At 40.3% G+C, this 19305-nt stretch overlaps 1 protein-coding gene across 2 annotated transcripts in view; it reads right to left on the minus strand.

Moving 5' to 3' along the window:
* The window catches only part of MICALL1 (MICAL like 1), a 51975-nt gene extending 37291 nt beyond the window's left edge, over positions 1 to 14684 (minus strand). Inside the window, exons 1-2 of one of the 2 annotated variants that reach the window (XM_072421153.1) lie at positions 14300 to 14684; positions 9448 to 9496 (exon numbers count right to left, since the gene is read on the minus strand). In XM_072421153.1, the coding sequence (XP_072277254.1) occupies positions 9448 to 9496; positions 14300 to 14436 (186 nt within the window). In that variant the 5' untranslated portion in view covers positions 14437 to 14684. Of the gene's footprint in view, positions 1 to 9447; positions 9497 to 10034; positions 10192 to 14299 lie in introns of those variants that run through there. The other variant, XM_072421155.1, reaches the window with a different exon arrangement.
* Positions 14685 to 19305: the final 4621 nt, after the last annotated feature.

Here is a 19305-nt window from a genome sequence, read left to right on the forward strand (position 1 = left end):
AGTAACTGAAAAGACATCATCTCTGTCTGAGCAAAGTTATTGATACAAGGTAGAGAAGGCTGATTACGGTTACTGCTGGTGCAAATTGTGCCATAGATATTTTCAAGCACCCAGGATGTATGCACTTTTGCATTTGCAGATGTTTTTAACAGATGTAAAATACCACTGCCAAGCAAAACATTTGCTACACCAAAACCCCACACAGGGTGGGTTAGATACACGCCAAGGTGGTGACAAACCGATAGGCCAATACTTGGGTATTCCTACACTGAGGTCGTGTAACACCTGAGGGTGTTACTGCTGTGCAGGAGAATGCAGAGAGATATATATGTAAAAATCCAAAACTGCCCAATCATGCCAGAGGAGATACTTTCAGGGACCTAGCAATTATCAGAAAGAGGCAAGCTGGTCCCGAAGTAAGGCCAAAGATACCGTGGCAGGACGGAGGCTGAAAAGTAAAAAAAAATAAAGGCCGGAGCAGAAATAAAAATAAGGCATTTCCAAATAGGGGACTTCCAAGGGACACAGAAGGAACCAGTGAACAGTCTTAACCACATGTGCGTTTTTAGAATTACCCTATGATTTTTTGATCTGGCAGGGCCCGAGAGAAAACCACAATAGTGAATTCCAGGTCTGGGGTTATACAGGTGAAGTTATCTCAATGAAGTGCCAGAATCTCGTCTTATCTAAATTACAGTTTTCACCTTTGCTAGAGAAGCACTTTGAATCTGATAATCTGACAACAAACTAATAGAATGTTGTTGGTTTAACTATGTATTTTGCAAACTAGGCTAAAATCCAACAGTGCCGGATGACAGATCCTAGCTTTTCAGGACAGTAAACGAAATGTAGTACTTAAGGTGAACCTGGACCTAGTTCATGCACAATAAAAAAAAAAATTACATATTCTGAACAAGCAGTGAAATCCCTTTAAAACAAGTCTCTATTTTTATAGGCATTTTTTCACATTCAAAAGAATTCTGCGAAGTACATGAGACAACTTGGGCTTTTCAAGGACAAAATTTTAACAGACCGGCAGCCCTGTAACGATAATCAATCAGCAGGTATTTCTAGGGTCCATTTTTTGCCCACTTCAAACAATCCTGTTTGAAACGCTTGGAACCCGCATTGTTTGAATACACTGTAGCAGTTTTCATCTGAAAGCAATTCGGTAGCCTCCATGGATGCTACTGCATTGCTTTACTATTGACACATAGTGACAAAATGACACATGGCAAAGCAAGCCATCCAGACACATCCATGAAACATGCATTTAATACATTGCATGGACACTTTTCTAGTCTGCTGCAATGTGTTATGATGCTGTCTGATTTTTAGCCACGTTGGGTCATGTGGAGGCTTAGCCTAATCTTTAACCCAGGGGTGGCCAAGAGGTGGATCGCAAAGGCAACGCAAGTAAATTACGGAGCACTGCCTTTCACAACTCTACCGCGCACTGGAGTTATTAAGCCCAAGTTTTAATGTTGGTAGATCATTTTGTGTTGGTCATTTTAAAAGTAGCTCACAAGCCAAAAAAAGTGTGGACACCCCTGCTTTAACCCAGCTTACAATTTAAGTGTTTCTTGTAATACTTAGGAATCTTGAAAGATTACCTTTTCATTAAAAGCAGTTAGAGAGGTTACGAATAGTTTGTTTAAAAGATCTTTTACTGCATGTTAAGAATGGGAACATGGGCGCTTCTCCTCTGTAAGCTGTGCTGGTTCTTCTGCCAGGCATGTTAAAGCCTCATCACATCACATTGTGGCTCTTTCAGGATGATGAAGGATGGTGATGGGATTTCTGTAGAGGGTAAGAGAGTGGAAGGTGGCAGGAGTCAGTGAACTCTTCTTGAATACAATCTAAGGATCTATACTTTTATTGTTAGTCTGTTTCTCTTCCACTCCTGTTTCTTCAGACTGTCTCACTGAAAGCTTGCTTTTAACTTCTACATAGTGCTTAAATCATTATACTGGAAGGTTGACACAGAGCTGCAGATCAGATCAGTGACTTATTTCTATCTCCATATGAGAGCCCAGATATACTAAACTGTATGTTTGCTGTAAATTGTACAGTGATAACACTCTTTACAAAACATGGGATACTAGTAAGCTGGGTCACAATACAGGGGCTGTAGCTGGGTGGGGCATATTAAAAAGGTGATGGCAAGATTGGGCATACAAAGGGGATGGGCATTAGAAAGTTGGAACAAAGTATAAGGGGGCGGTAGAAAGCTGACACAAATGTAGGGGTTACTGAATATTTATAAAACAAACAATTGGGAGCACTAAATTTGTTGCATGTTGCCCCATCCAATTTCTGACCACCTAGCTACAGCTTCCACCCACCTGTCTAAAAAGACAAGACTTGAAGGGCCAGGTCTCCTTTTACCCACATGTCCTAACAGCATACAGGTAAAATATTATTTAGTGCTGTGTCCTCCAGTGACAAATATTTGGATTTATTGGTTCTTTTGTGGGAGTTAAGTTCTATATTGATCATTTCTTAAACATGGATGCATCAAGGATACTCCTAAACGTCCTGGCCTAAAGCAAAGTCAGAAAAGATATGTTCTACTTTTCTCCTGTTACCATGAAAATAAAAAGGAGGAAAAACCTAGAAATGTATACAATACTTTCATTATTTATTCTATGTGGTAATTCCCAATATAGGTAAAAAGGAACAGCAATTTAGCGGTTAATACATAAGGCTACAGAGGTGAGTGAGAGCCTTTTTTAAGTTAATTTGTCCATTTTAAAAATAATTTAACTGAATATGTAAATACCTGATTTGCCTAGTAAAGTTTTAGATGGAAATGAACTTTTAAACTAACAGTAAGTATTATGGTCCACACTGTATACCTGACTACTTTACTGTCTTCTTGTTGGATGGGTCAATGTTGTAAACCTCCTTTTTGACACTGACAGGGTGCACATAAATGTTGACTGCTACACAAACTAATTGGCAAGGATTGAAGACCATGTGTTTTTTACTAGCGAAACAAAAAGCAGTGAAGAAAAGTACCAGATTTCCTCACTGATGCTGTTTTATGGGCAAAATCCTAAATCTTATTTAAGACTTATATTATATATATAATATTAATAATTTATTATAAGCATAGATATTTAGTAGGAGGCTTATCCTTTGATAATATATTGCTTAGAATTTAGAGCTGGAGAGGTATATGCTTTTTGGTTTTGTAAGACCCAATATTATCCTCTCCCTTACAAATGTCCCTTTTTCTCTTCTGCTCCCTCCCTGCCCCATTTCTTAATTTTTCCTAATGTTCTTACAATTGTATTACATTTGTGTTTAATATTAAAGTGATGCAACAGTTTTGTTAACTATACCTGGGTATATATACCGATATATATATATATACCGAAATCCATTTGTATTACTGTAGAAAATACCTAACAGAGAAAGCTGTAAAGAAAAAGTAATGAATGAATTACCACCTGTTTTTATTTTTTTTTCAGATTTCTCTATTTCAGCTTTTCTCTTTGCCTTTATCAAAAGTCATACTGTAGCTGCAAATGATAATTTATCCTAGCATTGTCATAGAAAAAGACCTATACAGGTAGCCCCCGGGTTACATATGAGATAAGGACTGTAGGTTTGTTCTTCCGTTCGTATGTAAAGCTACGTACACACTTCCAATTATTATCGTTGGTAAACGAACGACGAACGATCCTGCACGATATCTGCGAACGATCGTATAGCACCGATCCTGTACATACAGATAACGACACGATCGTTCGTAGATATTGTACACACAATAGATGCGATCGTTTGAGCGATACAGGAAGTGACGCGCACGACAGGAAGTGAACGAACGCATGCTCAGACCATGGACGATCAATGAACGATCGTACACACGAACGATGGTCAACGATCGTCGTCCAATCCGATCCGCCGGTCCGGTCGTTCATTTCCAACGACTTTCCTCGTTCGTCGGCGTCGTTGGTTACTTTTTTTACGAACGATTTTTGCCCAATCGATCGTTCGTCGTTCATTTTGAACGATAAAAATTGGAAGTGTGTACGCAGCTTTAGTCTGAACAGGTACATTATTTTATTAAATGCAAATAGGACAGATGTTTGTCTCAACATATTATTAGGCAGCCTGGTGTCAGTTACTGAATAAAATCCTCACTTTGAGCTAATCACAAACAAGGCACTCTTAGGATCACCCACAACCGCAGCTTTGTTTAGCAAAAGATTTCTTCTGCAAATTATGCAAACCGCCCCTCTCCCCCCTCCAAGCCTCCGTCCTACAAGAGCGAGCAGGGAAGCCCTGTTTGTATCTAGGATTCGTCCGTATGTCCTTAACATGGGGACTACCTGTATATGAATGCAAGGTGCACTTATGCTACAAAAGTCTTCAGGAAACATTAAGCACATTTTAATCATTTAAAAACAGTTTGCAGAATACAAGGAGAAAGTAGTATAATTATTAGTATTTATAGGTTTAGCAAGGCGTTTTCTTTGCTAAATACACAAGTCATCACTTGTGAATTGAACACCCCATATGAAAGCATGCATGTTTTGCAAACTAATGATTTATTCATTTCCTGTGAAACTTTCTGAGGGCTTGCCTTACTATATTATGGAAAACATAATGAAAGGACTGGACTGTAAGTCCATAAAGACTACCTTTCCTGTAAAAAGAGTGCTAAACAATATATTGGATGTTTTCAATAGACTTAAAGCTGTATAGTTAATAAAGATTAGTTAGTTTTCATACAAGTCTGCAAAACAACATTCAAAGTGTAGCAAAAATATGCAATCCGCCTGTGTCTGAAATCTTTGTCCGACATTCCTAATAAACTAATCTGGTGATCTGATTATTCTGTCTGGTAATGAGGAACTATAGTTACACATTTTAAACTTTTTCTGCACAAAAGGGACAGGCAATGTCCCTTCTGCAACAAAACATGCTTGCCCACCTGGTCACTACCGTATTTTCCGGCGTATAAGACGACTTTTTAACCCCGAAAAAATCTGTGCTAAAGTCTGGGGTCGTCTTATACGCCGGGTACTTACCTGCAGCTTGCTTCCCCTTTGCTTAAAATGTCCGGCGCGGTCGAGTCCCTGCTCTGTGCGGGGAGTATGAAGCAAACTGCACAGGAGAACGCAAGCCTGCACAGGAGAACGTGAGTCTGGATTGGCTCTCCAGTAGAACCCGCCCATTCACTCGGAGGGATGCGCCTTAGAGGAGTGTAGGCTGTTACCTCCTCCTGTATCCCTCCTCCAATTACCAGTACTGTACTGTTCCTTCTGCCTCTCAGATCTCGCACAATAGCGAGATCTGACAGGCAGAAGGAACAGTACAGTAATTGGCAGACCATTCTAACCAATCAGTTAGGGGTCGTCTTATACGCCCAGTCGTCCTATACGCCGGAAAATACGGTAATTTCTTTTCTAAGTTTACTGAGCTGTACATGTAGTACATCATCCCAGCCTGGCCAATAATCCGACACCCAGAAGACTGGATGAAGATGGTGGTTGCTCGTGACAGAACAAGGACATGTAAATAAAATTGTTTTTTTTTTTTATAACACTTTAATTTTTATGTATTTTACAACAACAACAATAAACAAAATCAAATACAAAACATAATAAAAACAGGTAACTATACTTTTCTTATATGTTAAAATAAAGAGAATAGTTATCCGGAGAACTCTAGTATTATAAATCACCCCAAAATTCAATGTACCTATTAAAGTATTACTGTTAAGCTTGAATTATTACACTGCTTGAAAATCAATTAAATTCTCATAGTCTACCAAATACCATTCTGTTCTATCATAAATCCCTGCAGTCAGATCTTCTATATTCTGAATCTCTTGCACTTTATGTACCAACATAGCTATTGTGGGAGGTTCAGTTTCCTTCCACATTCTGGGGATGCAGGTTTTAGCTGCCATCACTAGGTGTTTTACTAAAGATTTGTTGTACAATTGTTGGGGCCAATCATTAGGATGTAATAGGAAAAATGCTCAGTCATCCGGTATATACTTAATCGTCATTTTTTAAATAAAAAATTGTGACGAGGTAGGTATATTTATTTTATTGTAGAAGGAACATCGCCTGTCCCTTCTACAATAAAGGACCTGGCTTGTTGCAATTTTTTACATTTTTATTTAGTTCCACTTTAAAATTATTAGATATGTCCTGTTTATCCAGTAACATATTCTTCTTTAACACTAAACTCAACAGAAGATAGGAGTTTTTTCACAGAGGAGACATGCAAAGGCTTTGTTTTTTTCTCCTACACTGCATGGTACATGCACTGTGCAGTGTACAGCCTAGATCAGGGGTCTGCAACCTGCGGCTCCGGAGCCGCATGCGGCTCTTCAGCCTCCTTGTTGTGGCTCCCTTCGGCTGCCGCGGGGAGATCTCTGATGGGGGATCCCCTTCCTCCCAAGACACTGCGGAGGAGGGGGATTCCCTATCCGGTGTTCTAATGAAAAAAATCTACCAGTGAAATAAATCTACCGAGGGGCGTGTACAAATGGGTGTGTACAATGACATCCCCCTCTTTTGAACCCCAATTCCTCTGGAATGGGGAGATGTACAAAACCAAAAATGTAGGTGCAAGTGGGGGACACCTGTGACTAACACCCCCTAAAATTTAATTGTTAGGCTATCATCAGAACATAAAGAACTCTGCCCATCAAAAAAATCTACCGTTACACATTGCTGGAGGCACCTGAACCCCAATTTCTCTGGAACAGGAAGAGGGTACAGGTGAACAAAATTAGAGGTGCAAGTGGAGGACACCTGTGGCTAACACCTCCTAAAAACTCCACCCATCAAAAAACCCCTACCCTGTTACACATTGTTGGAAGCTTCTAGCACCTAAACCCCAATTTATCTGAAAACGGGGGTACAGGTGAAAAAAATTTGAGGTGCAAGTACGGGACACCTGTGGCTAACACCTCCTAAAAATTCATAAAAACTCTGCCTATCAAAAAAATCTACCCTGTTACACATTGCTGGAAGCTTCTAGCACCTGAACCCCAATTACTCAAGATTGGGGGGTACAGGTGAACAAAATTAAAGCTGCAAATGAGGGACACCTGTGGCTAACACCCCTTAAAATTTCATCGCTAAGGCATTGTCAGAACATAAAGAACTCTGTCCATCAAAAAAATCTACCCTGTTACGTTAGAAGCCTCCAGCTAATGTAACAGGATGATACGTTAGAAGCTGGAGGCTTCTAGGGGCATAGTTCAGCGTTTAATTTATTTCAAAGTAGGCCTACACATGCACACTTGTTGTAACAGGTAAAATTAAAAAAATATTAAAACTTTTAAAAGTTTAAAAAACTGTGTTATGTTTTGTGGCTCCAGACTATTTTTCTTTAGTGGAAGAGGAGGCAAAATGGCTCTTTTGATAGTAAAGGTTGCTGACCCCTGGCCTAGATTTACCGTATTTTTTGCCGTATAAGATGCTCCGGAAATTAATTATTATTTATTAATTATTTTTTTTAACACATTTGTCGTATAGGACGCACTAACTTTTCCCCCTCAGTTTTGGGGAAGAAAAAGTGCGTCTTATATGGCAAAAAATACGGTATACGTGGTGGTGCCACATACAGATTCGGGCTCTACACTGCACAGGCCCGGCCAGACACAAACTGAATGCACAGGAGTCAGCTTCCTTGGATTATGGAAAGATGGTATATGCCATGTCTAGCAACTCAGATTTATACATATCAGTGCTGGTGGAATGTTATCATAAATGACAGAAATAATCCAGCACTTTTACATACTACAATCATTAGTGCCATAATGAATAGGTCAAATCATAGAAAAACAAATGTTTTTATTAAAAATAAAAAAAGTTTGCCTTTGAATTAAAAATATGCAGTAATATAAAAATGTTTTTTTTTTGTCCTGAAAAAAACACACATATGCGCACACATTGGATAGAATTTTATAAGTCTGAGCCTGGTGGTGATTATGTTAAATGGAATAGTAAAAAAAAAAAAAATTTCTTACCACAGGCATGCCAGAACAGTGATCATTAAAAAATTAAATTATTACAAAAATCATTCTGGGACATGCTCTACTGGAATAGTAGAAAATAGATATAATGCCTGAAGTATATGTCCAGGCAAAATAATATACAGTCCATCTCTGCAATACATAAACCTTTCCCTATATGTTACCCCTGTAAAGGGTATATCCAGATGTAGCATTTGAGAAGCTTCACATAAATATGGTCAATAGTTTATTAATCTTTAAAATGCTATTAGTAACTAAAAAAAAAATAAAAATAAAAGGATTGATAAAACCTTTAGATGGTTGAAACCATCTGTTTTATTTTATTCTCATTAATCTACACTCAGTAGCTCATAGTGACAACGTGTAAATAAAATTTTAGAGAATTTTGTAAATGTATTTTTTTTAAAAACCTGAAATATCACATTTAAATAAGTATTCAGACCTTTTGCAGCAACACATTTAAAATATAGCTCAGTTGCCTCCAGTATGTTCGCTTTTGGGATGATTCTGCCCCTTTATTGGAGTCAATGTGTGTTATGTTATATTTATCGGACATTATTTGGAAGAGCACACACATCTCTATTGAAGGCCTCATGGGTGAAAATGTCTATCAAAGCAAAAACCAAGCTATGAGGTCCCTGCCTGCAAATTTCAGAGACAGGATTATTCCAAAGCACAGATCCATAGGCCTCCATAATTCTCAAATTAAATAAAAGATTGGCACAACCAGGACACTTGCAAGAGCTGGTCACCAGGCCAAACTGAGCAACTGAAGGAAAATAGGCCTTCATGAGGGTGGTGACCAAGAACCTGACTGAGCTCCAGAGATCCTATGTGGACAAGCTTTATGGCAGATTGGCTAGATGGAAACCTCTGCTAAGTGCAAACACACAAAAAGAATGTTTACACGCTCGCAAAAAAGCACTTGAAGGACTTTCAGACTGTAAGGAACAAGATTCTCTGGTCTTATGATACCAAGACTTAAGCGTTAGGCCTCAACTAAAATCGTAATGTCAGGAGGAAACTAGACACTGCTCCACACCTGCCTGATACCATCCTAACAGTGAAACATTGTTGTGGCATTATGCTGTGGTGGTGCAGGGACTGGGAGACTGGTCAAGGTTGGGGGAAAGCTGAATGGGGTAAAGTACAGAGATATCCTCAATGAAAACCCTGTTTCACAGCGCCCAGGAGATCAGACTGGACCGAAAGTTCACCTTTCAACATCACAATGACCCAAAGTAATGCAAAGACAACACAGATGTGGCCTAGGAACAACTCTGTGAATGTCCTAGAGTGGCCCAGCCAGAGCCCTGAATTGAACCCTATGAAACATATCTGTCCACTTACTGTCGAGAGATCGAGAGAGATCGAAAGAGAGACTCAAAAAACAGAAATTATGTCAGTTAGGCCATTCATTGCAATTCACAACTTACCAGCTGGTTGTTCTCAAACACATTTTCTTTTGAGAGGGCACCAAAATCTCTACAGACAAAAAGAAAGTACAGATGAATGTCAGTACCAGAAGGGTAAAATAGGGGATTGTTTTGACTCAGCTAAAGCAGAACATAGATCTGGTAAAATGTACAATTTCAGTTTTTTCAGTCTAGACATCTATAAATAACCGGACAGGTGGATATGACACAAACTATGTTCTGCTAGAGCCTGAAATACTGGATATTATTGTTCAGGAACAGATGAAATGCCATACATTAGATCACAAATTGAATACTACAACATAGTGTTCTACATGTTTCAGTGTTATATATATAACAATTTAATTGTATACAGTCAACTAAAATTGGACAGTACACCTGATGATGCTCAGTTTCAGTATCATACATATAATATATATTATATTAGCAGTTCATTAAACAAGCATGTAGAAAACTGCAGCACAAACTGTACCAAAATTAGCTAAACACCTGAGTTGCATACTGATTCTGGGTCAGCGATTCAAAAGGTATTGAAGGCTGAAGATAGAACCTTGAATGTTTAAAAAAAGCATGAAAGACCCACTTACTGCAGGCACTGGTAACTTCACTGTAACTTTGAGGAAAGGCTGTAGGAGTGCAGGGATATCAAACAGTCCGGCTTTCCTGGGTGACAGTGGTAAGGCAAAGGGACTTCAGCAGTGATTCACACAAGTGCATGAGGTTAGCTCCCCCCTCATAAACCACCAATTATTTTCCCAAAAATACACTAAGAGATATTTAAAGCATGAAATGAAACTTTCACCATACAATAAATGGTAGGGATTTCACATGCACCAGGAAGATTCACCTGTAGTCAACGTTTGGTGATAAACTAAAAAACAAAAAAATAACAAACAGCCTGTGGTGACTTGTTTTGTGCAATTAAGCAGTGATCCAAAGCAGCTGCAAACACATAATCAAAATGGTTCCCAACCACTCCTATTTGTTTGAATGGGAGCAGTTGAGGCTGCAGTAGAAACACTGCAGTCAACCAAAGGTATAAAATGGCCACAGCAGTTCTTTAGAAATTCTAATTGGGCAGGTAAAATTACCCGTCATGAACAAAACTGCTCTCCCTTAGCTAAATACCACATACGCTTTTTCAATCCAAACACTGCATTTTGTTCACTGCCCTAATCAGCATCCCAGCACTTTTTTCAATATTTCTAGTGTGACCTTAAAACCCAACAGTAGTAGTTGTAGATAAGAGCAATGATTTGTAGTGACCTCTAGCAGTCACATTCCTCAAGTTTCTCCTGTTACAACATTAAATAGTAAATACAAGTCAAAAGTTAACTCCAAAAAATGATTACTATTTTCTTTATTTTTGTAAAGCAGAAACATATGTTTTAAGTATTGTACAATAAATGGAGCCTGTGGGTGACCAGGATGAGAAAAGCATCCTGCTAAAGTAGCTTAAAAAGTGGCAATAAGTAAGCCAAATAGAACAGTAAACAATGAGTGATGGTTTGGGGAGAGAGGAAGTGGAATAGGTTATAGGATAGAATAGTTTAAGAAGGATGGTTTGGGGCTTTTTAAATGTGGTAAAAGTAGGGGCAATGCCAAAAAGGTTGTGGGAAAGAGTTCTAGAGAACAGAGTGGGGCCTAGAGAAGTCTTAGGCTATGTACACATGTGCAATAATTGTTGTTGGAAAGGATCTTTCACAATCCTTTTAAACGACAAACGCACAGTGCATGAACGAGCTCTGTGCATACAGCACCGTTCTGCTCTATAGAGATGGGAGGGGGAGAATGATAGAGCGGCTCCCCGCTGTGCTCTCTCCCCCTTGCCTTCCATTAGGATCGTTTGCGGATCCGCCAGGACGGTCGTTTGGACAATGAGCGCTGTACATGCACAAGATTCTCGTCCAATATTGGCCCACGCGATTGTCAGATGAGAACAATTGCACGTGTGTACCTAGTCTTCCAAAATAAGTTTAGCAGCTCAGGCCGTAACTAAAAAGGTCACACGGTAGAAGCACTTTGATATGACACAATACAGTATCAGTATGAGTCAGAGAAACACAAGACAGAACAGAACATTTAATAACATGATTCAGTAAAGAAAAATTCATTGATGCAATCCTTGAAGATTGCCAGTAAACAGGTAAAATTCACACACGCTGATCTGTAACAATGATTAGCTGTTCATTTGAATGATACTTATTGCAATTCAATTATTTTTATACATTAGCATGGTATGAAAGCAGTATGAGTTATGTAGAATAAAAATGTTTAGGGCGTCATTACCACTAGTGTCTTGTATTAAAATGCAGAAACACATTTCCAAGGGACAGGCGATGCAAAAAGGTGTTTCTTTCTGCTAATAGCCCTTCTACCTGGCTGAACAATCCAGGTATCTAGCAAAAAGATGAGCTAAGCATGTGCATAGTCAGCTTTGATTGCCAAGATACCTGACAATCCTGGCTACCCCTGCATGGGACCTACATCATCCCAGCCTGGCCAATGAAAAGTGACAAACGGATGACGGGAAAAAAAGAAAGAGGAAGATGACTGTGCCCTGTGAGGGAAAGGGGACAGGTGAGTATCACCAGGTTTAGATCCGCTTCAATGTATTCAGTTAAAGAAATGAAAGTTGAAAGATTCTGACTACAGAAATCAGTTGAAACACAGACCAATGAGCCAGATAACACAATTACAGAAGACACACAACTATATTATAGGGCCACCCAATAGCCCAATAAACTGTCCTCTAGAGTTTAATACAGTCATTCCAGAAATCCTAACATCCAACTGTACAGAGAAAATCACACCCACACAACATATCAACCCAAAAAGCCACCACAGACAAGAGGTCAGTCCCTGTTTGTTTGACCCTTTCAATAGTAAATAACAACAGTACAATCATAATAAAAAATATAAGGAAAAAAAGGGGGAAAAGAAAGTTTACATCCAGTAATAAACAGCAATAAGGGGCATGTGTTATAAAGCAATAACAATAGCGGGGGGAACTGGGGATTCACAGAGTAAAAAGGACCATGTAATTAGAGAGGTAGTCTATTGATAAGTAAGCAGGAGGAGAAGTACAACAACCTTATCAACCAAGATCATATCAGAATACCCGACATATCTTGGCATCCCACAGTTAGCTGTGCGCGTGCCAGCTTTCATTGTGGGACAATAGTTCCAATGTAAAAATTACCAACAACCAATTAAAATACCTGCTAGACTGAAAACAAAAATATTTGTTTAGGTAGGTGGTCATACTAAATAATTGATGATAAGTCTAGTGGAGATTGTAAAGTGAATGTCCCTTAGGAAAGTAATGCAAATCATATTATGGATGCAGGAGCACTGCGTCTCATAACATCTCCTTTTAAATCTACAGCTCTCCTGAACTGGTCAGTGCAGGCGGATTAAAAGGCATACAAGACTGGATACAAAGGTAAAAAAAAGGCCATCACCCTACATCAGTGCTGTCCAACTCCAACTACATGATGGCCAGGATTCACAGAAATTGTCTCCGGTGAAAATCTAACATGTGCACAGCAGTCCTCCAACGTCATTTATAAAGTTGCTGTGGTGGATTGATGACCAACATGGAAAAGAGAAAAGCAGAATGCAATTCACTCATCCTCCCCCTACCATAAAGCAGAGCAGTGCTCGTTCTTTTATCTTTTACTAGAAACAATCATGAAGGATCATTTCCAGCACCAGTAATCTGACATCTGTATGGGGCTTAAAGAGGAAGTAAACCAAAAAACGTCCCAAAACCAAAAAAATAAGCTTACCCTCAACCGCGCAGAGCAGTTGATCCGTCCGGAGGGTTCTTCCATCAGGTCCGGCGTCATCCTGGCATCCGTCTTTGGGCCAGCACGCTAGGCGCCGCCATCTTCTCTCTGTTCTTCTTCCTATGTCACCGGTCACAGGCATGAGATCAGGTGAAAGTAGATGTGAAAAAAACTTGTCAATTTCACTGCTCATGCAGAAGGGCAAAAGGTCTCCTTCTGGGATGAGTGGCGTAGGTATCCCGGGGAGGCTCTGCCCTCCCATTCATTCTCAATGGCCTAGGCCAGGAGTGCCCACACTTTTTTGGCTTGCCAGCTACTTGTAAAAAGACCAAGTCAAAATGATCTACCAACAATAAAAACTTGGACTAAACTCCTGTGTCCGCTAGTTTTTTTTTTTTGAAAGGCAAGGCTCTGCGACCTACTCGCATTGCCTTCACAATCCACGTGTTGGGCACCCCTGGCCTGAGCAATCGAGAATTAAAAGGGTTGTGCTGCATCTTTTTTTTTTTTTTTTTTTTATTTTTATCATAACCTCCCTGGTGGTATTCCAGAGTGTGGCTTGGGGTGGATTTTCCATAGCAAAAGCGGTAACCTGGAGCCACACTCGGGGTGGGGGACGCGAGGCCAGGGGTGTGCGCTTTTGCATTTAAAAATCCCAATAATTCATACCGCCAGGGGGGGTAAATAATAAGGTTGTCCACTCTTTTATGTAAAATGAAAAGTTTAGGTCTGCTTTAGGCAGCCTGTCCTGGCATTGAGGACACCAGCAGTCATTTGGCAAGTGGTAAAAGTTAGATCTATGCTAACTAGATACAGATATCTGACACAGCGATATAGAACATACAGATACGGATATCAAACATCGATTTGCACATTATCGGTGTAATCCGTAATTATAAAAAGAAATCCAACTAGGCGGAGAAGATCCAGGATGGTGTGACCTGCAGGCTTTCATAGTAATAAGACATGAATGATGTAGACACAAAGCCTAGCAGTGTGAATGGTGGTAGTGGGTGAAAGGTAGATGGTAAGCTCTGCAGCCAGGAAGGGGAGGTACTTACATGAGCTCAGGTCTCTGGCGGTGTATGAGGGCGCAGAATGCCAGCCCATCCCGGAAAGAGGAGCTGAGGTCGGTGATGCTGACGCCCGGGTAACCCTGACATTGTTGAGCACACCATTGCTGCAGGTTCCGGGACATTGTCAGGCGCAAGAAGGTGGCGGGACGCTGCTGGCACAGACACGGGCTCTACGGAACGGACACAACACTCAATTCAGTCACCATACTTTCCACCGGTGTACGGGGCCTAGCGGTGATCAGGCTACACACTATGGGGGATACCCGTATACGTAACTAGGTACCCGGGTAATCTCGGGACTTCTCTCTGGTTCTTTTTCCGTCGGTCCCGGGCGGTGTCTGTCCTGTGTTATCCCCGCCTCAGCTTGCAGCTCCTCCTCCCGTCAATGAGCGCTAGGGGGCGTGCGTGCTGCGGCCTGTATATCCCTCTGTGGGTTTGGTTTCCAATTCTAGTCTTACCTCACACGTCTGTCAGGTGGGTGTTACTATGGTAACTATAAGTGTTTGTGAAGAAATAAAACTTTATTCCGAAATAGATGACAAAAGAATAAAGAGGAACTAAACCCAAAACTGCAAAAAATCCAATTACTTTAAATCCAGCAGGGCAGTCGAATCGCTTCGGGAGTGTCCCGCATCGGGTCCCCTGTCATCCCGAGATCCATCCCGGGCATCGCCATCTTCTCCTCTTCTTTCTGTTCTTCATACTACGTGAGATCGGGTGACGTAGGATGAAAATAAAATTGCCGTTCTCACTGCGTATGCGTGAGATCAGCAAATTTTTCTTTTTGGTCAAAAAGGCCCCTTCTGGGCATGCCTGAGATGCTCAGGCATGCGCAGATTGAGCAGCCAAGAGCCTCCCGGGATGCGTGACGTAGATATCCAAGGAGGCCCTGCACTCCCATTTATTCTTGATCGGCTAGGCCAGAGGTCGGCAAACTCCAGGCTCTTAGGCCAAATGCAGCCTAGCCAGTAGTTTGTTCCCACCTAACGCCCCCCTGGTCAACAACCCGCGGCTCTTGAGCCTCCTTGTTATGCTTCCCTTCCCTATTTACCGCGGCCGGTTTTACCATTTCTGACGCCGGGGTAAGGGGACATTCCTTCTGTATGCATTGCAGAGGTGAGGAATTTCCCTTCAGGGCGTTCCTGGTGGGGGGCCGAGCCATCATTGCAGGACTCGTGAGAGAGTCCGGTCCCGTGTGCCTTGATTTCCTGAAATGGCCTAGTAGCCGAAAAAGTTTGCTGACCATTGGCCTAGTTCATGGGGGTGCTGCACACTTTTTTATTTAAAAGAAAGGGTGTTGCACTTAAAAAAAATGTGTGGCAGGTAGTGCTGAAGGCTGCTATAGTATAAGGGAATCAGCTGTGGTTTGTTAGGTGCTCTCAGGATCTGTCCCACATCCCAAGATACAAACCTGCATCATCACTCCGCAATTCAACATTTTGTTTTAAAAACGGCCACAGTGTTTCCCCCAAAAAATGTTTTTAGGGTGGGTGGGAATAAGCTGTGAGGGATCCTCCCTTTAAATTTAATAATGGTAGTGTTTCCTCCCCCATGATTTTATGGGATCCTTATAAGACCATTATGTGTGGTGTGCTTATTTGTCATGCTTCTAAACGCAAACGGGAACGCACTCAACTGTTGGCTAGGATGGACACTGAATTGGGTAGGATAACAGGTATATTTAAAAACATCCCACTGACCCTAATAGGAAATTATTTCTTAAAGCCAAAACAGATTTAAATTTGTGCCGTGCCGATGCTGCGGAACGCGGCATTAGGTAGACACAACAAAACTTTTATGCAAATGGCAATAAAATTGGTTCCATGTTCTCCAATAGCTTACGAAATATACCTAAACATAGACCTGCAATTTCTTTGCGTACTAGGAATCATGTTCATACTTCTAACCCCGTTAATATTATTGATGAATTTCAACACAAGCTATCAAAATTCGTACAGTGCATCTCCTACAAATTCGGCTACCGACACACAAACCTTTTTATCTCAAGTACACCTCCCGCACCTATCTTCTGAGCAAGCAAATGGCCTAGGTGCAGACATATTGGTCCCAGAGGTGTTGGGGGCAATTAAATCATCCAAGACTAGCAAAAAGGGGGGCCGTGGTGGGTTCACCACACTATTTTATAAAAAAATGACAGATTATCTCGCTCTGCACTACTAACTAACTACCCTCTTTATTTATTTTAAAGCTTCAGGTTTTCTGAGTAAAGCTACATACACACTTCCAATTATTATCGTTGGAAAACGAACGACGAACGTTCATGCACGATATATACGAACGATCGTATAGCACCGATCCTGTACATAGAGTTAACGACACGATCGTTCGTAGATATTGTACACACAATAGATACGATCGTTTGAGCGATAGAGGAACTATGTGCACGACAGGAAAGTGAACGGACGTTCGTTCATCATGCATGCTCTGAACATGGACGATCAACGAACGACCGTACACACGAACGATGTTCAACGATCGTCGTCCAATCCGATCCGTCGGTCCGTTCGTTCGTTTCCAGCGACTTTCCTCGTTCGTCGGCGTCGTTGGTTACTTTTTTACGAACGATTTTTTGCCCAATCGATCGTTCGATTGGAACGATAAAAATTGGAAGTGTGTACGCACCTTAAGTCTATGTCTTACAAGCACACATAGTCTTGATCCCCAAACCGGGAAAAATCATCTCCATCGGGCTAACTATAGGCCTATATCACTTCTTAATATTGATCTAAAAATCCTAGCTAAAGTTTTGGCACTTAGATTGAATGGATACCTACCTTCTTTGATCCATAAGGATCAAGTTGGTTTTATACCTCTAGACACCAAGCCTCTGACAACATTCGTCGTACTGTACTACCTAATTATTTAGCTAAGAAGACCAATCAAATCTTATGCTATTATCTTTTGATATGAACAAGGCATTTGATTGGGTGCCATGGCAATATTTGTACTCAGTATTGCATAAGTGGAATTTGGGCATGGAGTTTATCTCTTGAATAAAAGCGATTTTTTTCTTCTCCTACCGCATCAGTCAAATATAGTGGCAACATGTCCAAACCCTTTGATATTGTACGTGGCACTAGACAGGGGTGCCCTTTATCACATTGCTTTTTGTTCTGGCATTGGAACCCTTTGCTGCGTATATTAGGCAAAGTAATCTCTCTAATTAAGTAGGTCTCTCTATTTGCAGGCGACATTCTAATATATGTCACTTCTCCCCATGTTGCCTTACCCACACCTTTAAGGATTCTCACAGTTTTTGAAACTCTCTCGGGGCTTAAGGTTAATCCTTCAAAGTCAATTGCAATGAATGTGTCTTTACCGCAGGCGGAATGGGAAGCCCTACAAACCAATTATCCATACAAATGAGCTAAAGTGTTACCTTATCTGGGTATACAGATAGTTGCTGATCATGTAGCATTATATAAAGCCAATTATGTGCCATTGAATCAATCTCTTTGTAGTCTTTTGCAATCTTGGAATATGCCTTATATCTCTTGGTTTGGACATAAATATGCTATCAAGATGACTTTCCTACCTAAACTTCTCTATCCTATGCGGATTCTCCAGTTTCAATTCCCATATAGGATTTGTAAAATTCTCCAAAAAAAGGTTCAGCGGTTTATCAGGAAATCAGGGATTCCCTGAATTAGTAAAGTTGTACTATTTTGCTCCAAATTATTAAGTGGTCTTGGTGTACCCCATTTATATTACTATTTTAAAGCCCCCCAGTTAGCTCCACTTGTTTCTATTCATCATAAAGATTGTCCCTTGTGGACACTAGTGGAGAGGACTCTAGCATATCCTTGTTCTTTAACTAGTTTGATCTGGGGACCTCCCACAATCAAACCAAAGCATATGAGCCCCTTTTTCGCACATATCTTACGGCTCTGGGATTCGGGCAAGACTCGAGCTAAACTCATCAGCGGGCATCGCCTATTGATGTTTTTTTTTTTTTTTTGACAATTCTTTATTTCAGGTGGGAATTACGAATAAACATGATTTCAGATGTTGGGTTCAACTGAACCTTACCACAGTTGGTTTGTTGATTTCTGGATCAGAGGTTTATTCATTTGCCTATTTAAAAGAGAAATATGATATCCCTAATAAGGGGCTTTTTCATTATTTAATATTACACCATTTCGTTTCTAGTCTGTTTACGAAATGTCAGACTCCATTAACTACTACATGGTTTGAATGTTTATGCAAGAATAAACCTATCATGGTCGGAGCCATTTCATGTCTTTACGAATCCATTGTCACCACATGGCTTGATAAGCCTTTACCTTAAATATTGGCTTGGGAAAGAGAACTTTCTATAAGTTTTTCAAAGCTCACGGAATGTGATTGCTTCGGAGAATTTCTAACAAGGTCCCCATGAGATGGTATCTTACTGCAGCTATATTAGCATATATAGCTTCCTTAGTATCGCCAAACTGTTTTAGAGGATGCAATGCAAAAGATACAATGGGTCATATTTGGTGGCTTTGCCCTAAAGTGCGCAGATTGTGGATCAGAGTCTATCATATGATTTATTCGGTTTTGGGTATTAACTTGCCTAAAGACCCACATCATGCCTTATTTCATGTTCCCTATCCACAAATTGATCATAAATCCTGCGTTCTTAATACTTATATTTTTAAAGCTACTAAACAAACAATAGCGAATGCATGGAAATCTTCAGTTTTGAATTTCTTGGAGGTTAAAAATCGAATGCAGACTGTTTTCAAAGTTTCTTTGTGTTCTTCTTTGTAATTTTTAATTTGTATTTAGTTTATTTTTTTAAAGTGTGTTGCACCTAAAAAAAAAAAACAACAACAGACTTTTTACCTTACATAAAAGGGTTGTCTACCCCTTTTATGTAAAGTGAAATTTCTGAGTTTAGGTACACTTTAAATGGGCTGGAGAGGACACCTGCACATCAAATCCCATGATGCGTTTTGTCTGTAACTAAGCCCCAGTTACTAGCAAAT

The sequence above is a fragment of the Pyxicephalus adspersus genome, chromosome 8, assembly GCF_032062135.1.
Source record: "Pyxicephalus adspersus chromosome 8, UCB_Pads_2.0, whole genome shotgun sequence".
NCBI classification, from domain to species: domain Eukaryota; kingdom Metazoa; phylum Chordata; class Amphibia; order Anura; family Pyxicephalidae; genus Pyxicephalus; species Pyxicephalus adspersus.